The sequence below is a fragment of the Plutella xylostella genome, chromosome 27, assembly GCF_932276165.1.
Source record: "Plutella xylostella chromosome 27, ilPluXylo3.1, whole genome shotgun sequence".
NCBI lineage: Eukaryota > Metazoa > Arthropoda > Insecta > Lepidoptera > Plutellidae > Plutella > Plutella xylostella.
The window spans coordinates 2,917,103-2,944,287 of NC_064007.1; the positions used below are offsets into that span (position 1 = coordinate 2,917,103).

The 27,185-nt window shown below is 37.3% G+C and overlaps 1 protein-coding gene across 1 annotated transcript in view; it reads right to left on the bottom strand.

Moving 5' to 3' along the window:
• The window catches only part of LOC105392710 (twitchin), a 122,884-nt gene that overhangs the window by 73,980 nt on the left and 21,719 nt on the right, over positions 1-27,185 (bottom strand). The window contains exons 32-64 of the mRNA XM_048630837.1: positions 26,339-26,371; positions 26,161-26,217; positions 25,685-25,780; positions 24,900-24,950; positions 24,500-24,595; positions 24,320-24,403; positions 24,102-24,212; positions 23,891-24,010; positions 23,614-23,727; positions 23,282-23,356; positions 23,079-23,180; positions 22,814-22,894; positions 22,173-22,349; positions 21,851-22,045; positions 21,364-21,408; positions 20,734-20,775; positions 12,264-12,408; positions 11,622-11,858; positions 11,075-11,208; positions 7,671-7,796; positions 7,130-7,559; positions 6,920-7,025; positions 6,557-6,717; positions 6,124-6,262; positions 5,719-5,933; positions 5,308-5,639; positions 5,008-5,191; positions 4,471-4,773; positions 4,170-4,294; positions 1,861-2,020; positions 1,299-1,432; positions 866-1,037; positions 178-329 (exon numbers count right to left, since the gene is read on the bottom strand). Of these exons, the coding sequence (XP_048486794.1) occupies positions 178-329; positions 866-1,037; positions 1,299-1,432; positions 1,861-2,020; positions 4,170-4,294; positions 4,471-4,773; positions 5,008-5,191; positions 5,308-5,639; positions 5,719-5,933; positions 6,124-6,262; positions 6,557-6,717; positions 6,920-7,025; positions 7,130-7,559; positions 7,671-7,796; positions 11,075-11,208; positions 11,622-11,858; positions 12,264-12,408; positions 20,734-20,775; positions 21,364-21,408; positions 21,851-22,045; positions 22,173-22,349; positions 22,814-22,894; positions 23,079-23,180; positions 23,282-23,356; positions 23,614-23,727; positions 23,891-24,010; positions 24,102-24,212; positions 24,320-24,403; positions 24,500-24,595; positions 24,900-24,950; positions 25,685-25,780; positions 26,161-26,217; positions 26,339-26,371 (4,734 nt within the window). The remainder of the gene's footprint in view (positions 1-177; positions 330-865; positions 1,038-1,298; positions 1,433-1,860; positions 2,021-4,169; positions 4,295-4,470; positions 4,774-5,007; positions 5,192-5,307; positions 5,640-5,718; positions 5,934-6,123; positions 6,263-6,556; positions 6,718-6,919; positions 7,026-7,129; positions 7,560-7,670; positions 7,797-11,074; positions 11,209-11,621; positions 11,859-12,263; positions 12,409-20,733; positions 20,776-21,363; positions 21,409-21,850; positions 22,046-22,172; positions 22,350-22,813; positions 22,895-23,078; positions 23,181-23,281; positions 23,357-23,613; positions 23,728-23,890; positions 24,011-24,101; positions 24,213-24,319; positions 24,404-24,499; positions 24,596-24,899; positions 24,951-25,684; positions 25,781-26,160; positions 26,218-26,338; positions 26,372-27,185) is intronic.

The window sequence follows — 27,185 nt, forward strand, 5'->3', positions numbered from 1 at the left end:
TAGCCTCATCGAGTCAAAAAGGCTGTTAGTTGCGACCTAGCTGAATACCAGATAGTTAATTAAAATAATGCAACAGAAATAGAGCAGCTATACCACCCATTATACTCCATAAAGGTTTGTAAAAGGAGACCTATATTCAACAGTGGGTAAATACTACAAAACAGTGGCAAAACTGACCTCAATCCAGTCAGGTGAGAACTTGTCTTTCATCTCGACCACATATCCGAGGATGGGCCGGCCTCCATCGTCCTTCGGGGGCTCCCACTGCAGCGACACGGACATGTTGTCGTAGTCCACGATGACCGGCTTGCTGGGCGGCTTGGGCGGATCTGTAGAGTTAAAGAACGTTGCAATTTATCATCATCATAAGGCATTAGGAAAAGAGTTGACATTTAAAGTTTTAATTTAGTTGTGCGACTTTTTGGTATTTTCAAAATTTACTTGTTTTATTGATCATTGCAAGAATGGGAAATAAAATATATGTAGGTAAAATTAAAGACAAAAATTCCAGTTGGAAAGCATAGAGAGTTCAATAGAATATCAGTAGGTTATTTAATAAAACAAATTAAGTTTTTTCTAGTACCTTTTTTGCAGTTTTGTTAAAAAGATCGAATAGTGGACAAGATAGCCGAGCCATTTTACAGATGAATTTAATATTTAATTCAAACAAAAGAAAATATTTAATCAAATCGATATCTTTCATTTGTTTGTAAACAAAACAAAACACATTAACACAAAACAAAAATGCCGCCATGTTTTGTTTTGACTGGACGTTGACAGTGACAGTTGACATTAACATCATTTGTCAGTGTCAAATGTCTGTCATTGCGTTCCGTTACACTGAACGTTTTCTACAATCACTCACCGTATGGGTTCTTAGCCAGTATGAAGGTGTCTGTTTCCAGTGGCTCCGACTCGCCCTCCTTGTTGATGGCGCGAACTCGGAACTTGTATTTGTGGTTAGGAGTCAGCCCCTTGACCACGCATTCTGTCGGCTCAGGCCCAGTCTCGCCACAAGGCACCCAGTTACCGGTGTCCTAGAAATAGAGAATCATTTATTTTTAACAGTCAATAAGTATTGTAAAGTCTGAAAATAGTTAAATAGGTACTTATCAGTTACCGGCGTCCTAGAAATAGATTTTTTTTTTGTCAAACGTTAAAATATTGTAAAGTCTGACTAGTTAAATATTTTATCGCAAGTATAACTTTATGTATTGTCTTCATTGTAACTAGTTAGATGTTTTTGTAACCTCTCTAGTTACCATCATCATCAACCCTGTCATCATTCTGTTACTGACCTGGTCCATCTTCTCGAGTGTGTAGCCGGTGATGTCGGATCCCTCCCAGTCGTCGGGCTTCTTCCACTTGACTGTGGCCTTCTCGGCGCGAACGTCCACCACCTCAATGGGGCCATTCGGACGGTTCGGCTTGTCTGAAAACACAACGGGTTGGTTAAAACGTCATTATATATCTTCAATCCTGCGTGTGAAAGATCGTTTAGACTTGAAGAGGATTGCTGGACATAGAATAGGTGTCTGGGTTGGCGGGACTAACATTATTACTGCCGAAAGTAGGGTGCAGAGATGCACTTAATCCTACCCTGTCAAAACTAGTCAAAACACAGTCATATGGCTGCGTCTCCAGTAGGCAAACTGCTGCCGTCAACCGAGTTAGCGTCTTATCGTTTTGGAGCATGCCGAGTATTTACAGTTTGTGCTTATGTAGGTAGGTAAGTAATATACATAATATAGTAATTATTATTCCTACTGGCAACGCAGCCTAAGTACCTTTACAAGGCGTAGGTATTTAATAATTTTATTTTAAAAGAGTAAATAACTATAATTATAGCAGCAGGCTTACCAAGCACAACAACGTCGGCGACGCTCTCGCAGGTTCCCGAGGAGTTGGTCAGCACCAGCTTGTACTTGCCACTGTCCGGGCGAGTGGTCTTCCTCACATTCAGGACAGTGTTCTTCTCATACTTGTCTATGGTGATGCGTTCACCATCGTCGCGGATTTCCTAAACCGACAAACTCGTTTAGAAACATTATTGAACAAGGAGGTCGAATAGCTTTGGTTAATTTGACCTCTTTGGAGCGCTGTCTTCCGTAGTTTTTGAAGAATGCTCCAAAATTTATCAGTCGGCATTGGTTACAACATCGAAGTTATGAATGGAGTTATTGGTTATGGTTATTTTATTTTTAATGTTCAGCGTACTGGCTGGTACCGGACGTTGTAATGGAGTAAAGTTATTCGTCGATAAATAATATAAAATTGTAGGTAGTGCGACGTGCCAAATCGTGGTAGATATCCCAAATATGCTGACCACTGTTTGTGCATGGTTTGTGCTGATTAGCTAGTAGGTTTTATACACCTTTTCCTTTATTAAGTATTATTAATATTTTAATAAAAAAAGTGTAACTAACTAGTTAGGTGTTTTGTATAGTCTGTAGGTATAGTTACGTGAGTTGTAGAATTTGATAAAGTATTTAGGTATGTACTTACTTACTTAGTAAGTAGGTACAATCATTATTTAATAAGTAGGTAGGTAAATTACTGAAATGATATAATCACTCGTGTATTCGTTCATAATTCATAATAATTATCCATGAACAAAACTCTAAATTTTTATGTATGGAATACTTAAGTACCAATTATGTAAACTTACATAACATAAGCTTAACGAACGATAGTAGTAGTTAAAAGTAGAGTCAAGCTTTAAGCTTAGACTGACATTTTATTATAATTATGACAACATTTAAAGCCAATTATCAAACAACATCGAAAGCAACATCACCGATCTTACAACCATCGGTGGAACAACAAATAGGTTATACATAAATAGATAAATTATATACTTATATAATTTTATTCAGACATTTTTATCATTATAACTTTTACTTATGAAATAGTATTTGAGGCAAACTTAGCCAAGAATAATGCCAAGATAAGGCAGTTTAGACCTTGGGGATATGCACAAAGGTTCCACTCGAGAGAGCCAGGTGCAGGTACTTACACCCCCACAAAGAATAGAATAGAATAGAAAGGCCAAGATAGTGAAACTACCATGTTGCAGTGGTCGGCTGAAGGTAGGTCCCCAGCCCATACGAGCCAACAAATAAGTTATTTATAAAAGTCCAGCCCATAAACAAGTAACATACCCCCCTAGTAACATTTTACGGCATAATTATGTAATCATAAAAATGTCTGAGCTTCAAATAATAGTAGATACAGTTGTTGTAGAGTAGTTTAGCACACTAGAAGGCATTCTAAGCGTTTTAATTGCTCTGAACAACTGAAAATATATTGTCACATAGTTAACAAGCTCTGCACGGGACGAAAAACGCCCACGTTAGGACGTGACAAGAGCGGTGGTAGCTCAGTCGGGTAAGCGCCCGCTTCTCACGCCAGAGATGCGGGTTCGATCCCGGCGCTGACATGTACCAATGAGTTCTTTTAACTTAAGTACAATGTATACCATCGCTCTTACGGTGAAGGAAAACATCGTGAGGAAACCTGCATATCTAGATCTAGCACATCTAGATTTGTGAACCCACCAACCCGCAGTGGACCAGCGTGGTGTGGAAATGGTCCAAGCTTAGGAAGGCAGTTTAGACCTTGGGGATATACACAAAGGTTCCATTCGAGAGAGCCAGGTGCAGGTACTTACACCCCCACAGAGAATAGAATAGACGTGACAAAAGTTTTCTCGACGCCTCGGAATGTGAGTGAGCGCTACGCAAAAATTTGTCACGTCTTGCCGTGCGAGTCTTGCGCCTCGTGCTAGGCATTCTGTTACGCTTAAAATGCCCCCTAGGTACAGATCAGTTGTCAGTGTAGTGTACAGTGTAGTGTGTTAGACACATTCAAGTTTCATAAATGTGTTTGAAAAATGAAAAGTTTAGAGGACATCAAAAATATGAGGACATTTATTTTAGTTTCACCCTCTAACCTGTTCCTTGATCTGCTTGCCGCGTTTCTTTTTTGGAAAAAAGATAAATATTAATGTGTATCCTTAATTTAAAATACCTAACATAATATATCTACAATATCTCTGAAATACCTACTTAACAACTTAACATTGATTAATCTGAAAATCAGGTCACTGAAAAACTACTCTACTCTAAAAAAATCTACGTAGGTAAAACAAAACATCTGTAAGGTCTTACCTCTTCGCCCCTGATCCATTTGACTTCAGGTTCAGGCTCACCACCGTACTTGATGTCGTATGTGATGACCTGGCCCTTCTTCACGATCAGGTTCTGAAGACCATCGCCCACAATGAACGGCTTGACTGCAATGAAATCCAGCAGTTAGGTATAAGTTGAATATTACGCTTATAACATTAAAAGCTATGAATACACTATCAAGAGCTATGAAGAGGTTCTAGTGACATAATATATGCAACTTAAATGGTAAATGGAACTTTTTCATTGCTTGTAAGTGTAATACGTAAGTAATGGATCTTACCGAATCTGCACTTAGCAACAATAGGCTTAGTGGTGTCGCTGGGTTCACCAGGACCGGCCCTGTTGATAGCCCTGACTCTGAACTCGTAAGTGCCTCCCTCCTTGAGGCCATCCTGAGTCGCAGACAGGCAGTCTCCAGGTACCTCCTTGCCCTTCACCCAGTCTTTGCCGAACTTCTCCTTGTATTCGATGACGTAGCCCGTGATCGGTGCTCCACCGTCGTTGTCTGGCTTCTGCCATTTGAGGTCCGCGTGGTCCTTGTCCCAATCTGTGAGCTCGACGTTCTTGGGCTTCGATGGTTCATCTGAAGTTATAATAAGTTAGTGTTAATATAGCTATATTCAAGGGATACCTATTTACGAAGAAAGTATAAGCCCAGATGGATAGACGTAGAGCAAAAAGACCTACGACACTGCAACGTCTTTGCGGACAACCTTGAAGGCAAAGCGAAGAGGAGTGAGAAGACAATGATGGCAGACCACCTAGCCTCAAAGAGAGAGAGATATAGAGATAGAGTACTTATTGGTGCTTCTCTTACCCCAAGGATCTTTAGCCAGCACGGGCTTGCCGAACAGTCCAGGCTCACTGGAGCCAATCTTGTTGACGGCCCGGATCCTGAACTTGTACGTCTTCTTCGCCACAAGGTCTTCAACCTTGTGTTTCAATGGCTGACCAAAAGCCACCTCTCCCACATTGTCCCAGCCAGCTTTGAGAGATAAGTCCTGGAAACGTAATTTTGGTTTTAATTGTCCAATAAGTCAATATATCCTTACCAAGGTGTGTTATTAGTGATATTAGTTATATTGATATTGTATAATATTTATTTTATATAAATTACCTGGCGCTCAATGACGTATTTGATGATTCCTGAACCACCGTCATCTTGCGGCGCCTTCCATGTGACGACACATGAGGTCTGGAACACCTCCGCGACCTCCACATCCTGAGGAGGCGTCGGCACACTCTGCATGTTGATGGTGACATCCTTGGAGTCCTCTCCCTGTGCGTTGGACAGCTTGATCTGGTAAATGCCGGTTCCCTCGCGGGTCGGCTTCTTGATCTTGAACAGGACCTTCTCCTGCTCAACGACAGCTTCCACCTCTTTGATTGGCAGCGCTTTGCCGTCCTTGAACAACTTCGCTTCGATTGGCGATACTCGGGTGCCGGTAACTGAAATAGGATTTTAAATTTAGAACTCTTCATTTTTTAAGAAGAAATCGAAAGTATTTTTAATCGATCTTGTACTTACTTTTGTAAGGCACCTCAATGACAAACGGCTGCCCAGCAGGTCCATTGAATTCCTCTGGGCTCTCGATAGCGGGTTTCGACTCGCCTTTCTTCACGGTCAACTTGCAGGAAGAGCTGAGCTTTCCGGACTCACACAGGATCTCACCGTCGTCTTCCATCTCCAGCTTGTTGAAGATGAGCTGGTGTTTGCCTCCACCAAGATTCTTTATTTCGATTCTGAAAGATATGCATGATATTGAAAACAATACTATTTCTTGACCTTTGATAGAAGCTTTTACCCGACAGTGAGTGACAGAAGGTATTATCGATGACGATGCTGTGAGGTAAACCATACATGACATACATGACAGACAAGAGTCAAAAATGTTATATCGACATTCTAGCAATATTTTCTATCGTAGCTTACCTATCACTGGGCACAATAGGTTGTCCATTGAAAGACCAAACAGCTTCCGCGGTCTGGTCCTGAAGTTCCACTTCAAGAACAACCTTGTCCCTCTCAATTGCTTCGGTGTCCTTCAACTTCTTGTTGAAGCGATTCGAGTCTGCAATAATTAGTTAATATTAGGCATTCAACTCAGCACTAAACTTCTTCGATGGCATAAGCAGCATTGTAACGCCGAGTTGCAGAAAGGCACTTAAGAGCTTGTACACATTAGGCGTTTTGAATCGCGCGCTCTAGGGTACCTATAGTAGTATATGGAAGGCGTACATGCAAGCGCGCTTCTGACACGCTTATTTAGCTACAAGCTCTTAAGTTCCTTTCTGCAACTCGGCATATGTATCTTTCAAATCAAAATCTATGTCAATGTCAGGAAAGGCAAAGAGAGTATACTAACAATTGACGATCAGCTCGCACGCAGTCTCATCGGCGTTGCTGACGCACTTGTAGGCGCCGGCGTCGGTGACCTTTGCATCCTTGATGACGATCTTGCGCTTGCGACCATCCTTCACTATGGATATGCGCTTGTCAGGTTTCACTGGCTCGCCGTTCTTAAACCTGGAGGAATATTTTACATTAGGTATATTAAAATTTCTGAATTCTATCTTATGTATGTTATGTTTTATTACTGGTTATTGTTGGTATTAAGTATTGTAACTTTTATAAAATTATTTACAAACCATGTAGGTACTTGCTGCAACTTCATAATTCATAATTGACTGTAAGTATATAATTTTTAACAAAATGGTATTCTACTCACCATTCAACATCGCCACCTGCATCGTCTAGCTCACAGAGCAGCGTGATGTTGTCTTTCTCGGTGGCTTGTTGAGATTTAAGCACTTTGGTGAACTTGTACGGGTACTCTGTAAACCACCAAAGTCATTATTATCCATCCCCAATTCAGATACGACCATACTTACTTATCTATATAATATGATCAGTTCATAGATATCAAAATATTACATACCGATAATCTTCACTTCCGTCTCCGACTTTTCAGGTTGCTTCTCGATCTGACACCTGTATTTGCCGGAGTCCTCCAACTTGGAGTTCTTAATGAGAAGCTTGCAAGCACCAGACAGTTCCTTCGTAATCTGGAAGTCTTCTCCATCTTCCAGTTTCTCGTCTCCCTTCCACCATGAGACAATAGCAAGGCTATTGCTGACAGCGCATTCTAATAAAGTTTCGTGTTTGGTGTAACCACTTGTGACCTTCTTCAGGTGTTTAGTGAAGGTGTAGCTCGGGTCGGGTTCCTCGACTTGCAAGAAGGCTGTGCAGGTCACGCCACCGATCTCGATTGTGATCTTGCCCGTATCTTCGACCTTCGGGTTGTAGATGATGAGTTTGTACGAGTCTTGCTCGTTCTGCATCTTGTATTTGGATCCTGGGAATAATTCCTGTGGAAAACACAAGTCTTAGAAACTATTCTTCGATGCAAAGAACTTCCTACTAGATGAATAAAATATTATAAATATGTAACTTAATGTGAGTGTAATTAATGAACTTACATCTTTGCGGAAGAACCACTTTGGTTTTGCATTAGGCTTGGAGAAGTTGGCTTCAAACACCACCTTCTTATCCTTGCCTTCCTTGGCAAATTGGTCTACCAGAGGTTTCAAGAACGACTCTTGTTTCTGAAATAAATGCGCAGTGGAACATTAAAAAAGGATCTGTAAATAATGCTTCAACGGTGCAATTACAAAACAGTGCTGGTAGCGATATTGTGAGTGGACATCAAAGAAATCCACTTAACAAAGAAATAACTCTAATCGCTGTAGGTGAATGAAAACCAGACACAAAAATGCAAAAGTTTCAATCAAAAATCATAGTTCACAATAACCGAGGCGTTAGACTCAGCGCTCAATCTTTCATGAATCGTCACCCACACAAATCATGCCGCTTTATATTTTATTGATAGTGACTTCCGAAGAGAGATAGAATGTGCGTGGTGGTTTACTACATAAAATGACGTTTTTCAAAGCAGAATAGTGACTTTGTGGTTTTGGATATCCCTACACATCAATATTTGTAACAGTGCTATATCTAAACACTTTGTGCCAGTGCGGACTAAAAACGAAGATATAGTGCACTGAAAAGTTAAATTGAAGAGAAGAGAGATAGACCCATAGAGATGCCATCTATTAATTATAAACGGTGACCAACATTGGCATTGTAGACCCAATATTGTGATGCTATAGAACATAAATAGTGAGATCACGAACTGCTTTAAAGAGCGGAGTAAAAGTTTTTTGAACTTTGATTACAAGCTAATTAGGTACAATAAATCGTAAACTTATTAGAACTATATTTTAATAATTTTAATAGCTTACTTCTCCGCTCCTTTTTGCCGTGATCTGAATTAAACATAAAATTTTAAATTTGACTGTGCGACAACTAATGCTGGTGATTCATATCATGATGCATCGTGTCGGCTATCGGACATGTGCTCGGCAAACCTCGTTCTTTTTGACCGAGTGCAGTACTGGCCAGTCCGGGATGAGATCGGCAAGTGATGGTCTTCTATTATGAGTTCTCTATAAAATATCCATGAATCCTTAGCGAGGCGATACTACAGGTTAACCTACACTTTAAAGCTAATGGAGTGTACACAATTCTAACTAAACATATTTAAAAGGTGTCACAGTATAAAAATCTGATGATGTGATAACTACAATGCACAAATTAAGTAAACAGTCTAAAATGTGTTAGCAGTCAAACACAAAAGAAAGAATCGACGACACAGAAGATACAGTAGATTATAAAGAAGATGACATTGTAATTATCACTTAGGAATTTAATAAAATCCAACATCTGCAAACAGTGGATGCATCAGCTGAAATTAATGATGATAAACGTGAGGGTACATTTGTAAATTAAAACAATAATGACGTGACAGAAGCTCTTCAATCCGACGTCACAGAAACCTGAAAAAACTTTTCACAGTCCAAAAGATACATAACTAAGAATTCATTCCACTTACATTCCCTGGAAAAACATGTCCAGTTAATAATTTAATTGAAGTGGTGATACAAAAACCTTGTGCTAGTTATTGGGTTTATTATTATAAAATTCATTTTATGTGCATTTATTTAGATCGCTCTGAAAATAAATATATTAGGTAGTATGCCACCTATATTTGTTGAAGTAACTGCTTAGCTTATACCGAGTTCATCTAAATTACTGCAGTTCTTCACGTTGAGGGTTAATATATTTATTTTCAGTGGGTTATTTAGTTTAGTGTGTTTATCATTCGTTTAATTTAATTTCATTCATTTAAAAGAGACTTCAACCCTGTAAAATATATCGTAGACAAATTATGATATTAAATATGTTGTTTTGTAGTGTATCTACTTCATCATATATTTCACAAAGTCGACGTCTCTCTCATTTGGTTTAAGTTTCAGTTTTATTGTGTTCCTTTATATCGAACCTTAACTCTCACAGTCTCCATCAGTTTGGGCCAATCGGGTATCATTTCTTGAAGAGACATTCGTCTCTTTATTTGATAAATACCCTAGAATCCGTTTAAGGTTTATTTTAAACTCTCGTTTATTTAAAAAGCGTCAGTGCAGTTTAATTTAAAAAGTGCCTTGTGAAGAAGCAATTTGAAAACGTTACTTAAGCTTATAAGTTGTTATAAAAACTGTTATGGCCTCTTAGTATGAGTAAAAATGAAATGAATAGTTAAAATTAAGATGTCTGTGAACTGTAGAAGGCATTGACATAAATAATATCGTTTTGTAATGGTAGAAGGAAGGTAGAAGGCAATAATTATTGTTAAATTATCACGACTTGATAGTCTTTATTTATACTTACTTGCCACCCCGAGAATAACTTCCGATAAAGCCAAGTAGCCATATTTGTTGGTAATTTGGTTCCCAAGGTCATAAAACCACGTCTATAGTTAATTTAACTAACTTTGCTAGAAGTTAATCTAATTGTTATCTAAACACAATCTAAACAAGAATTTCACGACTGACAAGTATTTGTCAGTTTCATTTTTTAATTGCCAGAATATGTATTGATATCGTATATCCAAATAAGGATTTAAGTTTCAAATTAATTGGAAAAAATTACAAATGCGTTTATTTTCAATTTTATATAGATTAAGTTGGTTATAGTTAGTAAGTTTAGAGGTTTTTTACTTTTAATGATTGGATAGCTTTATATAATTACTCATGTTAAACACCAAAAGCGTTATTCATCAGCTTTAATATTTCATTTTAATTCATAATTTGTGTACTAAACTAAGAAAGCCAGCGATCACGGTGGTGAATGAATTATGGAATGAACGATGGTCGTGACGATGGTGACATTAAAAACCAGGTATTTGAGGACCTTAAACCAAGACCAGTTTGAAGAGCTCCTGCGTCTGTCAGCCGGGAACCTACACATCTCGACCCCTTCGGAAACGACCACTATGAAGCCGTCTTCCTCGAAATAACCAGTCTCTAAGCCCTGCACCATGGAATCAAAGCATATGATGCATTATCATCAGAGACAGTCGACACTTGGCTGGCAACACTCCAACGGCCTAGTTTTAACAGGATGGTGATACCAAACGACATTACATGTCTGGATCGGAAAGCGTTTTTGGAATTTGAGATTTTTGATATCAGGTGTGTTGAAAGTTCAAGTTTAAGTCGTTTATCGTTGGGATGGTTAAAGCAAATATAAAATTTACTAGATAACGTTTATAATGTAAGGGTTTAAAAATAAATAAATCGTAAGGCGCAGAAACAAGGATTTTACAGCGAGTTCCGTTTATATTATCTTTAAACCCCTCATTTACTTGAAGTATTACATTTATTTTTTAAGTATAAGCAGTATTTATATCACCACTAACAATGAAATTTAATTTAATAGTATAATAAACCTATTATAAAATAATGTGACGATGAAAAAAGCTTACCCTTTCCACTTTTTTGAGTGCTGGTACTGGTTTTTCGACCTCCTTCAGTGTCGTGTCTATTTCCTCTTTCTTTTCACCCCATTTTGCGTACTTTCTCTTTTTGAGCATAGCACGGAAGTCCATTCCACTGGAATCTGTATTGAAGAAATTAATAAATATATCACTTTACTTGTTTTTTAATGAAATTGGGAATGTTTTCGAAAATGATGTATGAAGGTAAGTAGGTACTTAGAGGTCTTTCAGAAGAGACTGTTAATCGCAATGTTTTGGGATTATTCTTCTATTATTTCTATAAGTTTGCAAATTATAAACGTAGTTGTGTCGACGATAAGAAAACTAAAAATATTGGTAGGCTATAAAAAGGTTCTATGATAAACTACTGTTATTCTTCCTATCAAACAAGTAATTAATATTATATAAGAGCCCTTTTTCTTTCCGAATTGAGAGTAGTTTTTGGTTGACTTTCGTCAATAATGTCATTTAACGATGCAAAGAAATATTTTGTTTCTTTATTCGATATCAGCTACATAGGTATAAAAAAACTTACCGGACACATAAAGCTGCATCTCCGCGGAGTCTTCGCCGTGGATGTTGGACACCACGACCCTGTATTTCCCCTCATCATTAGGCTTGACCTTCCTCATGCACAGGGTGATGAGGCCGTTTTCACCATCGGTGATGTACTTGAAGCGCCCGCCCTCGATGATCTCCGTCACCCCCTTGTAGAACTTGAAGGTGGGCGGGGGGTTGCCCTCCACTTGGACCGTGAGGTAGCCAGTCTCCTCTGTGAAAGTTTGAGTGTAATATTAATAACTAAACCAACGTTAAAAACCCCCGGCATTAACACAAAGTCGCATCACTTTTGATCGGTTAAACCGACTTAATACCTATGACCCGAAAAAAACATGGCAAAAATTGGTTCAGCAGATTCAGGCAGGTACAGGTACATAGACACGTTAAACTTATAACACCCCTCTTTTCGTCGAGGGTAAAAAAGACAATTGCACTGTTAGCTTTTTACTATTGATAACGAACAATATCGCACGTTGAGTGGCAGAGCCAGCGGACTTATTCCATGAGCTGAACGAGTATATGTTAAATTTTCCTTTAATTATTTTTTTTATTAGTATTTACGATTCATAGTTTTAAGGAATTTTGTTGTTGATTTAAGGAGGGTGTCATAAATTACCTTCAATAGCAGAATTGCTCTCCTGGAAGTCCACGATGACGGGAGGCCCCTCATTGCCGGAAGGCTTCAGCGGCACTGAAGGCTTGTTGATGAGGTCCTCCAGATCCTGGACGGACGGCCTTCTGGCGTCGCCGGACTTGCGTCTCTACACCACACAACACGCAATCAACATGGCGGAAACGTAATAGTGAAAGATAATATTGTTAGCACAGTTTTAAGCATCATAGCTGGTGAAATTTTGAAAAGACTTTTAATGGTTGGTGAAACGTTACTGTTGTATACAAACGCAATAGTATTAAAAGTTCTCATAAGACATTAAGTCGCCCTTGAAATAGGGCCAACGTTTTTGTCAATAAACAATATTTCACTCGCCATACCACCCACATACGCAGAACAATCAATCTGGCGGCATGACTCATGAAAAATCGAGGTATTCGAGACTATTGATAGGACTGTAAAAATAAAATCAACAAGACTCATTTAGCGTGTCAATAAAATTAATACCACGTCTATGCACCCGCCAGATGTATTATTAAGCGTTTTGTTCATGTTGTTACAATATCCCAGACTAGTATTTATATCTGCAAGTTCTTTAAAAAGCTTTCATCTATGTAATTGTTCAAGTCGGCAACATAAAATACTCTCATTACTGTTACAGCGTCATCAGCATCAGATAACAGTATTTTTACATTTTTAATTTCATCAAGATAAGTTCTAAAATTGTTTGCATCAAAAAGATCTTTGGGTCCAGCTGTTGCCAAGGCTGGCTGTTTGAAAAATTACGAGTAATTCAATACACGGGTTACATTAGTCGAAAGTAGTGGTTATGACAGATGCAGTATATCAAACACCGCGGCCAAATGGTCTGTAGATATACTGGAGTTCTTCCTGATAAATGTAGAGCTGGTGTTAAGCCAATACGTTTAAAATTATTAATAATAACAAGCGTGAAATATTGCGCCTAGATTTATTTGTTGCTGATGGTACCAGTCCAGGTAAAACATTAAATTTAAAGTAGCTGAAAGGCGCACATGATATATCTCGAGTAAGTTGGTATATTAATGTCTTTACTAATCCTTTGTGTAACGAGTGAATCATACTTTAATGAGCACCATAAAACTAATTGGCACATCATATAAATTCAGGGATATTCATATTTATTTTAGGTCAGGTTTTTCAGGTGTGTTACCTACACTCGCGAGCAACCAAATCGACTCAAGCCTTCACGGCGCACATATACATTGATTTTCCTAAAACGATAAATGGTAAATATAAAAGTGATATGTCATTCGAAAGCTGAAGAATTAGGCTTTCAATTAAGATCAATACCATAAAAAAAAACTAAGCGCAGATTTAATGACGCATTTTAATTGCCCGTCAGTGTTAATTACCTCATTAGGAATCCACGCCTTGCGCTACCTGATCCCGCTATAAAACCTTTCCACATCCGGTGTACCTTATCAGTCGCTTGTTGCAAGTTGACCGGTACACATCTCGTTGCATTGTATTCCTTGTTTTCGCAAACCCATGGATACCACACCAGAAGAAGCTGCTCAAGTTGTTGCCTTGCTGCAACAAGGGTTAAGTCAGCGAGCAGTCGCTGCCCAGCTCCACTTGAGCCAGTCTGCTGTATCCCGAGTATACAGACGGTTCCAAGAGACTGGTGCCTTCAATCGAAGACCAAGAACGGGCCGCCACCGCTGCACTTCAGAGAGAGACGACCGCTTCATTGTCTCAACCTCGCTGCGCAATCGACACCTTACGGGCGTTGATGTGCAGCAAGAACTGAGACGTGTACGACAAGTGGCTGTCAGCGAGTGGACAGTGAGAAGACGCTTGAAGGAAGCCAACTTGACACCAAAAAGACCTGCATCAGGCCCCAAATTGACTGCAGGCCACCGACAAGCGCGTCTTCAGTTTGCTCGAGAGCATCTCGATTGGAGCATTGCGCAATGGCGGTCGGTCCTGTTTACTGATGAGTGCAGAGTGTGTCTGCATGGCAGTGACAGGAGAGGCCGGGTCTACCGGCGTCCGGGGGAACGATTTGCCCAATGTTGTTTCGCTGAAACAGTAGCATATGGCGGCGGTTCCTGCATGATGTGGGCTGGTATTTCTCTAGAGGGAAAAACCGCACTTGTTTTCGTGCCTGGAGGCGGCCGAGGAGGCGGGTTAACAGCTGATCGGTACATCACCGACATTCTACTCGGTCATGTTGTGCCCTATGCAGAATTTGTCGGTGAAGACTTCGTGCTAATGCACGACAATGCCCGCTGCCACACGGCACGAGTCAGTCGGCAGTTTCTGAGAGAGAAGGAATTGCGCACGATGGACTGGCCTGCGCTCAGTCCTGACCTGAATCCCATCGAACACTTATGGGACGAGCTCAAAAGAAGAGTTCGGGCCAGGAATCCAGTCCCTGCAAGCGTGGACGAGCTGAAGACAGCTTTATTAGAGGAGTGGGACGGCATTCCTCAGGAAACTGTCAAAAAGTTGATAAGGTCTATGAGAAACAGGCTGCAGGCTGTAATTAGGGCAAGAGGGGGCAATACAAAGTATTGATTTAAATAAATAAATTTTTATCTTAACATTTTTTGTTTAATTTGTATAATACGATACCCATACCCTTTTTTCCTAAATTCCCGTTTTTCCTACAATTGCGTTCAGACATCATTTATTTCAAAAATGATGAATGGATTTCAATAATAATGATATCAAATTAAAGCTGACATCTTAAGCTTTTAAATGACATATCATTTTTATTATTTCTATTCATAATTTTACTTGTATTAATGTATGTTTGCGCCGTCAAGGCTTGAGTCGATTTGGTTGCTCGCGAGTTTAAAATTGTAACGTCAGAAAACATAATATCTAATTACTACTCTGCCAGTTTTGAAAGAAGGAAGGTCTACTAGACCCAAATATCTTTTCTTTGAGACACAGAAATAGTTTCCTCAAACAGACATAGCTTAGGTACTTACCGGGTCGGGTTTAGAACCCTTTGGTTTTAACGCAGCCATATTAGGTACTTATAAATGTATCACATAAAAAGCTAAGTGCCACAATAAAAACCATTCACAGAATTTAGTTTTTAAACTAAAACTCTAATCACAGCGAAAATTATCACAGTTCCACCCACTCACTCAAGTTCCCATAAAAGTTTTGTACAACTTATTTTTTCCTAAACCTGAAAAGGTCTTCAACAACCTCCATTTTTAAATTGCCACCGTTTTTAAATGCCTACCTATAATTATTTATTTACATATTTTTTATGTTTTTATCTAAATTCCAGTGTGTACACCAGTTAGTTGGATTCGTTGGAGATAATTCGTTTTATGTTAGTTCGTTGGTCGTTCCATCTAAAAATGGGCGCGAATGTCAAAAGACTGAGGAGGGGGTGCTCGAACTTGGTCGTTTGCAGACTCGCGGGGCGGGGCAGGGGGGGGGGGGATCTTCTATTTGTGTTTCAGCACAAATCAGCAGCCCATTTCAATTAATTATCAGATTAAGGTGAGCCATCCGTGTTGCGTGCTCTTGAACGTCGGTGCTTATTTATGTGACCGCGGTAGCTAGTTACTACCGACACACGCCGAATCAGTAACAAATCGCTGATATTACACGATTATGCTTACGCACATTTTGCGTAAAATTTTACAAGTAGTAGTGTTACGTGTACTGTAACTAACTGTACTCAGTCTCAATTTTATAACTACATAGCCTTCCCGAGTGACGTATCATCTACCAACCTACGGCCTTATCCGTACGTTATAATTATACATCCGGAACAGTCAGCGACTGACACCTAATCTAATTGGCTAATCCGGTTATCTTGATGACAAACCCTATTCTAGCCTTAGTATTTTTCACCAACACTGTGAGAAAAAACTATACATATAGGGGGAAAAGTTAGTGGTGCACACGTTGCTTGCTTACAGAGATAAAAACTGTTATTGATAGTGATAAAATTGTTATTTATTTATCTATTATATGTCTTGTCTAAATAATTAAAAAAAATATATGTAGCTATTTATTTTAAACAAAGTGACACTTGTGATAGTTTCAGCCGTCTGAAAAGACTACGAAGCAAAACAATTCAAACCGGTGATATCCCAACAACATCTGCAATGTGCACTTCAAATCCAATCATCTACATGCCACGATTAGCATCAAGCCCGTCTCCTAAGATCAAATCTAGATCCTAGATTAGATAATCGACGAAGACATCTTCAAGATCGTCCTTTAGGTCTTAAAAAAGATTCAGAGTGTGCGTGCGACCCTTACGTGCTGTCTACATTCATAAATTAGATGAGATTGAGGGGTTGCGCAAAGTGACCGATTGGCAGTCGGATTTAAATGTATATTAGTCAAGTGATTGTCAACGCTGGCATCAGCTCGCGGCACGCTCGGGATACCGACATAGTTAGCGAGGCGGCAAATTCTGCCGACCCGGAATTGCTTCGACGCAACGACCGCCTACGTGTTAGTCTTCTGTTTAATGGCTCTATTTGTCAACACTATCATTAACAATTCCGTCTTGGATGCAATTATAATTTATCTATACGGTCATCTCGGGGCAAAGGAACTGAATACCCTCCCACTGGGAAATTTTTCGCAGTTTGCCAAATTATAAGTTTAGCACAGATATTGTCAAGAATGCAGTCGCCCACGCGGACTCCTGACATCTCCATTGTCTCCCAGAGCATGCTGTCAATCAAAAAGTTCTATTTGAAGAAACTCTTTGATGCAATCTGCTTTTTAGTCTTCGCAGTGGTTTTTGAAATACGTTTGTCCTCGGTAATTTGACAATGTCGTCTACATTAATTAATCTTTATTTAATACATTTCGCTAAAGAATGTATTAAAATCTGCATGAATAAAGTATATAAGTTACACTCTTGTCACTGTAATAAGACCTATTCAACAACTTGATTATGTATACCTACATGGGTGAGAATAATACGTTCGGTTTTAGACTAAAGAAAGAATAACAGAAGTATCATGGGGCAATTTTGTTCCGTTCGACCTATTCACACAAGTAATAGTACATGACAGCTTTTATTAATGTATTTCAAGTTTTTATATAGTACATTCTTGTTTGTTTTTTTTTGTTTGAATAAATGGAATGAATATAAATTTATAAGTGGTATAAATAACATTTTCAACTCCTGATGAAAATATTACAGAGCAATACATCGACTAACAGTAAATCAAGAGCTACATTAAACACATAATTAATTTTCGTGTTATCTTTTGTTTCGTGTTGTGTTTATTTAACAAATTGACACTTAAACGCCTATTCGAGACGCCTGACTGCACTTGAAAGATGAATATGTTTTTAACAATATATTCCGTTCACAATATATCATCGGTTCTGGCAAGAGCAGGTAGTTAAGGGTGAGAACGTTTCAAGACCGGCTGCTTCGCTCTTGGCCTATTTCTTGCAGTCATATTTATAAGAATGGCTATCAATCATAAGAATGCTTTTACGTCCTGGCTCGGTGCGCGCGCCGGTTTCTCTGCTTCATTAAATCCAACAGCGTCATCGGCTAATTCTTCAGCGTCATCAATATCAACAGGTGTAACTGCAACAGTATTTTCGTCCAGGAAATTTTGTTTATGCAAATTGATTAGACATTCACCGTACGCTTCCGCGATAACAGGTTTCGTGTATAAGTGGGAAATTATATGTCAAGATTATTGGCTCGAACTATGCGGTAAATGTTTCTGTTAAAATTTTACACAGTGTGCATTTTGCAACGATGTAGCTGTAAATTAATGTCACATGTCAACATGCGTTAAAATTACTGTGACCTTGATTGCGTACAAGCTTACTTAATTAGAGTCTCTTACGTTGAGTACTGCGTTATTGAGTCTCGAGTATCGATCATAACTGTAGAGACATAACAAAGAAAAAAAAATAAAGTAAGTATGTATATGTAAATTACATAAAAGTAGGTTCTAATATAGGTCTAAACCATTAATTCATTAATAAACCATGAGTAGATTTTTACATCTGTAGGAACTTGACGTGAGTGGGTTACAACAAGAAAGCGTGTTGATAATTTTAGCCGTGGCTTCCGTATCTATATTCGTACACAATTGATTTATTATCGGTCCGCAAAGCCAGAATTAAACCGTGTATCAGAACGGAATGCGTGTACGCTAACTAATTTAGAATAATTGTTATTTATGGCTTATTGTGACAACTTTATACAGGTAGATGCTAACATTTGCTATAACAAAACGGTTCGCGTTTACGAAGCGGAGAAGCAGGTTTCGAAGCAGTTTACAGGCAGGTGCCGTTTTAACATTATTAAGTACTTAACTCTAGTTTTATATAAGTATTTTCAGGGTTTTAGAGGTAGGTATTTAACGCATGCATGTTTGGTATTTTATCACAATTTGAATTGGGTTGTTAAAAAGGTATTAGGTTTGGTGTTAGAGAGATAAAAGTTAGTGCGCTACAAAAAGGGGATCAACGCTTTCTGATTCCGGTACTGAATAATTCGCCCCTGAAATATGCAATTCTAGCATATGATTGTACTTCAATACTAAGCTGATCATATGATAGAATGTGGTCACCCTTTGCTTGTCGATATTGCCGATTATTTACGTAGAAAAGACACATAGAATTAATAAATTTTGACACTGTCTATGTTAGCCACGGTCTAATATTGTACTGTTTTATAGAACATATAAAAATGACTTTCTCCACACGTTGTATACCTCGACTACCTCCACTTCACCCGGCCTGGACTTTTTCTTTATTTGGAAAAATAAAAAATATTTTTTAGTATTTAAGTACTTACATTTTGTTGTTACAGTTGTGTGTAGGTACATACTTACAATAAGCCGTGTATGTATAAGAAGTTAAGTGCATATTTTGTCGAAAGTAGCTAAACGCATAGATATTTACACGTTTGTTCAAAAGTATGGGTATACTGGTGTAAACATGTAAAGTATGTAAGTACTGTAGGGTAATTATTATAAATATTGTGTGTAAAGTGTTTAACAAATAAAGTAAGATCTTTCCATTAGCTATATAACAGCTATTAACTGTAAGAAATGTAACTGTAAGAATGTAAGAAATGTATGTAGGATGTAATCCATGTCTGTATTTCAGTGTAAAAATGTAAGGAAGTATAGTATTTTTGCGCTAGTGTAAGTATCATTTTTGATGCATTATTATTGTACTCAGAATCATCTTCTGTAAATTAATTGTGATGTTTGAATGTTAGAGAGATTGTATTGTATATTTTATCTATGCGTTGTGTATCAGTTTTGATCAGTTATTATTATTATTATCATCCTCTGTAATCAGGACGACCATAAATTTTAATTCATTTTGACAGTTTTATACTTGCAATCGTAATTACTAAGCTCTATAAATAAGCTTATATTTATCTTATGTATGTACCTGTAGTTATGACGTTGAATATCATTACCTACTAGTAAATTACCTAGTTATAAATAAGTACCTATCTAAGTACTTAGTAGGAATTTGTTTGTACCAATAGTTTATTAAGAGTGTGAGAATTGTGAAAGTATAAAAATAACATTAAATGTAAGTTTGTGTGTGTGAGTGTCTTGTGTAGTCTTACAATTACATGCACAATGTGAAAATTAAATAAATACGTCAGTAGTTAAATGTTAGTAAAAATCTAAAACTAAAACAGGCGTTAGTATGTTATTCTGAAACAGATGCTGATATCTGTAGATGTAGGGCTCGTCTATAATGTGTTCTAAAAGCGGATAATGAAAGAGCTGGTTTAGGAATTGAAATAAAATGGTTACTTCTAGGATTTAGGACCAATATTTTCCTAGATTTTAAATATTAAGTATCAATATACTGAATATATTAATTACGTATTTCAAATTGAGTGAAAAAAAGTATCTAGATACATGTTTATTAATAGTTATAGCTCGTAGGTACTTATTTCAATTTATAATTTATGTATAAGTACATTGAATTGTAAACAATTGAAAAGCTCTTTCATTATTATTGAATAATCTGTATAAACTTTAGCTCCAGTGATCAAGTCTGGTATTTTTTCACTGGTTGGCAAAGCAATTACTATGTCTATATCTAAATAGTACTAGGAAACTTCTACATAAATTCTCAAAGGGGGTCCTCTTGAAACAGAAGTCTCGAGGAAATAAGATATACAGGCTTTAATTTGCCACAAATCTACGTTATTACTAATGACAGGGGTATATTTTATTTAGACTGTTGTATGTATAGCGAGAAAGTGTTATTGTATTTGTACATTATGCAAGTTGGTTCTTTAAAAAGTGTTTTGTAAATTTCAGTAAAGTAAAGAAAAAAAAATGTTAAGTACTCAGGTTGAATCACTTCTGCAGATAATTCCTGCTTAGGTGTAAGAAAAAAATTATGAAAAATATTAAAAAATAAACTCAAAAATGCTTTGCAAAGCGAGCAGCGACCACCTAAAACGGGCCGAAGCCAATCTCACCTTTTTGTCGTCTAAAACTTCTCCAGGACGCAATTTGGTGACCTGTTGTTTAAAGAAGATTGAAATTTTCCCTTCATAAAACCATCCTGCCTACCTATGCCTACCGAACCTGCGCTACCTACTCTAGAAACCTACTTCGTTATTATGTGCATCACCTATTCAGCATGTGCAGAAGTTATTTCGTTATATTTTGCGTCATTGTAATGTTAATATCTGTTGTTAGTGTCCGTTTAGGAGCCTGGTGTGTGATAGAAGCGGCTTGCCAACACTCAGAGTGCTCGAAGCCTGCTGCTGTGCTGATCATCACGAGTGTGCTAGTGCAAGCTGTGAGGTGCGGCAGCCTCGCGCGGCGTGCGCCAACTGTGCTCCATACGACAAGAATCGAACGATCTCTGGATAATCACGATTACGTATGGTATTAAGTCTTCTCTTTTTTTCGTTGTTAAACTTTTCAGAATGATCAAGTTTGCCCACGTGATTATTCAGCATCTTTTCTGTGATCACAAAAAAATATCAAAATTGTGTAAACCGCGACTGATGCAAGATGCATTAAGGTAATTTCGATTTAAGTTAAATATCTTCACGGCAATATAACGAACATTCACGTAATTTGAGCACTTTTTCTTTTACCTTTTTTTCTTCGACCACCTCACCGGGTCTTAGTTTTCTATGCTCCTGTGGATTACGGTTTGTATTGTCTTTATTATTCATTAATCACAATGTTTTAAGTATATCCCTTCAATGTACCTAAGGATACGTTTGACTACATCTCTAAAAGCGGGGAGTTTGGGAGACTAAGCGTGAAACCTCTGACTTAAATTTCTCATTCTACGGAAGCGGTTTCACAGAATGCAAGATATTCATTGTCTAATTTGGCTTCGATTGCATTTTTCTAGCAACACTCTAGGGTAACGGTTAAGGGTTCGGCTTGGATGACAGCTACATTCTACTTGGGAGATTGTATACTCTACTCTACTATTGGACAGCACAAATAAGGATAAACTACAGTTCCATACCTTCTCTGTTGGTCGATTAATTACTTTTGAACTTATGAAAGATCAATTAGACATACAATGAATAATATTTTCCATTTGATAAGTGTTGTGGTGATACATACCTCGTCGCTAATAATCAAGGAAGGTCGTCTACCCATCTCCTCTGGTGGAGGGATGAGGGAACCTCTCCTGCTCGCTGGTGCCGGTGCGAGGGAAGGTTTTCTCGGAGACTTCTCCCGAATGACCTCGATCTTTGGCGCCGCCAAAGTCTCGGCAGCTGGTGCCTTGATCTCGGGCACCTTGGGCTTGTCAGCGGGCTGCAAAAATGAAAAGGTTAGATCAAGTTGTATACTGATGATTTTTGTTAATGAATAACGTAGCTACCTTAAACGTCTCTGTATTGATCAACAAATACAATTACAGAAGGTATAATATTTTATGCACCTTATCTTTTTCTGGTTTGTCTTTAGTGGTAGGTGTGGGAGTGAACTTTTCATATTTCTCGAGTTCGGGCCTCTCGTAATCTGCAATCTCAGGCAAGTCCTCGGCCTTCTTCTTGACAGTAGTTTTCTTGACCTTTTTGGCCTCCTCTTCCACTTTCTTTTCCTCGATTGCCACTTTCTGTAATTTTAAGTTTATTAAAATAATATGCCATTTTTGTTGAGTTTAGCTGCTGAAATTATTACACATTATTTTTATACTCACCTTATTACCTTACTCACCAATAGTTTAAAAATACATAAGTACCAACATAAAAATATTATTTAGTAAAAGCAGCCGGATATTTTAAAACACTTAAAAGTATTGTAGCTCATGCTTCTTGTGTTTTATAAGACGCGCATGCACATGTTAGACTTCTAAATACAAATATACAAAATCCTTACTGCAGCTTAGAATCCATTATTTCTAGGCTAATTAAAGACTTCAAATGTATTGTGCGCTGTATATTTTACTTAGCAACTACTTAAATAATTGTGCAATTTATGTGCATATCTACGGAATACTGTGCCCCAAAAACAAAACAAGTGCATGTGCTTTTGGTGTCTACTACTGCAGTTATGGCAAACAGTTATGCCAAAGTGTACCTCTTCTTCAGTTTGAGGTGTCTGGTCTAAAGCTGGCTGTGTAGGTGCTTTAAGCTCATCGTTTTTAGCTGTCGGTTCGGCCTACAGAACAAAATGAAATTAGCGACCTTTCAAATGTTACTCCCTTTATTATACGGCCTATTATAGGCCCATTATGTGGGTATGTGTTTTTTTGTAATGACAATCACAGATTAAATGATATTCAAAATGGCGTTAGTAGTTTTCAATCTGTAACTTTTGTGATGTGTGCATGTGAAGTGTATACCTGTGGGACCTGCGGAGACACGGGTCTTCTCCAAGGCAACAGGTCTGGTGTATCGACAAGTGTAGGTTTGAAATTGTCCTCTTCATCAGGTGTTTGTTCAGCCTAATTTCAAAGAGGTTAAAGTTCAATAGACGTTTCTTTGAATTAAAATGAAAAAGACAATATAGGTATTTCATTTATTTTATAGTATTTTTACTATATACCTGTGGTAACTCAGGAATGCTTTGCCATGAAAATGGAACCTCTTTTGTGGGAGTCGCTATAGTAGATTTTGGTACCTAGTTAAACAGTTTTAAATTTAGCAGAATTTCAATATTTTTGACAACAAAAGCAGTGGTGCAGTGTGTGTACAAAAAAAATACAGTGAATAGTCAGTGCATTGATTCAAGAAGTGCATAGAAAGTATAAAAACTGTGCATAGACTTAGCAAATTGATATCTATAACCACTAAAAAGCTAGGCTTTCAAAAACATTTTGGTGAAGTAATATTTAAATAGTTTCAAATAAATTTTAGGTTCTTTTTTTTGGTAGATACCTCTAAAACGTTTCTTCTCCAAGGGGACGGAGATTCAGTCGGTTTTTCAGTTGTAATTTTTTTATCTACTGTTGTCTCTATTTCTTGTTTTGTTTCTTTTGGTTTCTCGGGTTCCTAAATATTTTCAATATAATAAGTACCTACTTTATTTGAATAATAATATACGAGAAGGAAATAAACATGTAAAAGTGTAAGAGCTTATAGTATATAAATAATGTCTGACTAACTCATTGTTCTGACTATTTTTATTGTTAATTTTAACCATAGTAAAATATACCTCAGGTTTGCTTGGCCGACGCCAAGGGTAAACAGATTCTGCAGGAGTCTCTTGTGAACTTATTGGTTTAGTATCCGCTATTTCATTTACTTTGGTTTCCTTTTCCAACTCAACTGTATCCTGTTTTGAGTTTGAAATTTAATTTTAATATCCAATTTAGCCACTATTTAAATTGATAATTTTCCTTCAATTAACTATAATATTTGTTTACCTCTGGTTTACTTGGACGACGCCAAGGATAAGGAGATTCTGTTGGTTTATCAATTGACACTTTTCTTTTTGCATCAGTAGTCTCTATAGATTCTTCTACTTTCGAGGTTTCCTGCATAAATTTAGCAATATATATAAGTAATTAAGTATAGTTTAATTATCATAAATCTCAATCTAATAAATCAACTGCCATAAGTTCGCGAATTCAGAAAACAATACCTGAGTTTTGCTTGGACGCCGCCAAGGATATTTGTTTTCCTCAGGCTGGTCTATACTTGGTTTAATTTCCGTGGTATTCACGTCCTATTATGAAAATATTTCAATGAATTTAATATATTTTCGATAAAGAATATATTTATTATTCTTATAATTCGTGCGAATGTGTGTAAGTGTGTATACCTGCGTGTGTGTGTGTGTTGGTCGCTGGGGTTGTGTAAGTTCCGTAGGCCTATCAACAGATGAGTCTTTTTCTTCTAATGTGTCATTAATTCCATCCTATATACAAAATAAAGATATTAGCACAAGAATGTGAAGTGAGAGTCATATCACTTTTTGATAAAACTATGTTGAGTCAACAATACCTATAATTAGTGTTTTTTGACTCAACAAAGCAAGGCCATAGTAAAGTTATTGACTAAACGTAGAGACAAAAAAACATAGAGATTTAAATATGTAGAAGAAGTGTCTGAAGATAGAAAATATTAAACATATTATATTGTATGTAGTTATATACGTAGAAAATAAATCTAAAAATGTTGAAAATATTTACATGCGTAGGAGGAAAGCCAAGCATCCTTACCTTGAGCTTAATTTTGTCTAATTCTGCTGGCTCAGGCTCCTTTATGCTGGGCTAAAATAATAAGTTTAATGGGATATTAAGCATAATGTTGGGTTTGCACTAGGTAACTTGCATATTTCGCGGGGTCTAGGCTTAGGGGAGAATATGTGAATGTATGAAAATATCAATCTAACTACTAAAGTATAAGTATTAAATAACAATTTTTAAATAAACTGGATAAAGCGTGAGTCTATACATTATTTTTAGGTTAGTCTTCTGGCTTTGTAAAACAAAAGGGATAATTATATCACTTATGTTATATTAATCAGCCAAGGCTTGCTGGATATCCGTGTAAAAAGGTTTCACACAAAAATTAACGTCTGCCTTGCCACAAAAGGTTAAATTTGTAAATAATACGACTATAGCACAAAAGCTGTGTGATGATTTATTGAATTTTCTGAAATATAAATTAAACTTCTAAAAATCTTTATTGTAGAAAGAAATATAAAATAAAATTTTAACTCTATACAGGGTGTTACAAAAGTAGAGAAAGCCTAAGACTGAGTCCAGGAGTGACTCAGTGATCTTTTGATATATATAATATATTATATATAATACCTTTTCTGTTTACTCATGGTACAGGCTTAGTGTGAGAGTCCTAGCAAACCATAAACCAAATATTTTTAAATACTGTATACTGTATACCCATAATACTTATTTTTCTTAACATTTAAAAAAAATGTTTTAAGTAAACATTTATTTCGTCCTTTTTGTGGCAAAGCGACGGAGATTTTATCTGTAATTACCCTTTGAGCCGTCGTCTTCTTGATCTGTGTAACCTGCTGCTGTTCAGCAATCGACGATATTGAAGACTTCCTGCTCTCAGCCGACTCCTTCGTCAGCTGTACAATAAAGTGGTCATAAATCATCACATCATCAGATCATCACGGTCCCACTGCTGGGGCTCAGGTCTCCTTCCAATGAAGGATGGGTTTTAGGTTTGAGGCTGTTTTTAACAGCATACATATTTGATCACGCACGTGGGATTGTCCCGCACGCGTTCATACAAGTATTCATTGTAACGCGTGGAATATGCGCAAGATGAGGGAAAATGGCGTGCCATCCGCATGCTGTTCATAATAAGAAATAAAAAATATGTGAGGATATCTCACACACGGCCATCTGACCCCAAGCTAGGCAGAATCTGTGTTATGGGTATTAAATGAATTATTGAAATAAGTATATTGAACTAAGTAAGATTTTATTTACTATCAGTGCTTACCTTTGTAAGACCCTTGTTTTCCACAATGGAGCTTCTGCGGCTTTCAGACTCGCTGACCTGGTAAATCAGATATTTTATTATTTTATTGTAAGAAATAACTTTATATGTTGATAGTTAACAAGTAGTATTAATAGCAAAATACAAAAAAGCCTGCAAAAGTATTAAAAAATATACAAACCTCACTCTGTACGGAGGTACGTCGACTATCAATCTAAATATAAGAAATAACTGAATTAGCACAGTCATACAAACAACATAAATATATTTATAAAACACATAAAATGTACACGTCATCATAAGCACATATTTATTGTATACAAGGTATTGCAACAGTGGACCCCAAGAGGTCATAAAGTTGTTAAGAAAAACTCCTTGAGTCACCTTTCGGCTTAATAAAGTCTTTTTTAACAGCCTGTGTACAATTGTACATACACATATTTTTATGCATAAATTATAATTAAATATGTACATACATAGCAGTTAACCACTTAATTATTATGTACTCATATTAAACACAAAAAATTGTTTTAATAAGAATACCCTGGTTCAGTAGATAAATAGGTATTAAGACATATACTGTGTTACCACAAAAAACTTTAAATAGTGTTTAAAACGAAATTTGGCAGATTTTGTAGGCGTTTGACAGCGCTAAACACCTGTTAAATACTGTCTAAGTTTTTGTGGTAAGGCCCATATGATCGAACAGTTTATTTATAGCACTGTCAAAACTTAAACTATACGTTCCTATTGATTGACGCAGCCATTGTGTAGACTGTAGGGAGTACACCCGAGTTGCAAGTTGTTCTATCGACATAGACAGTTAAAAAAAAATTGAACAAGTAATTTGAGCTTCGACAGTGCTGTAGAGCACTGAGAGCCGAAGTGTCGTCATGGATAAGAGCTAGAGTGTCCTAATCCAGGCATACTTTATATCGATTTTTTTTTCAATTTTATTTCGAATTTACTTAAATAACTACAATAATTATACTTACCACGTGTTTTACGGTGAAGGAAAACATCGTGAC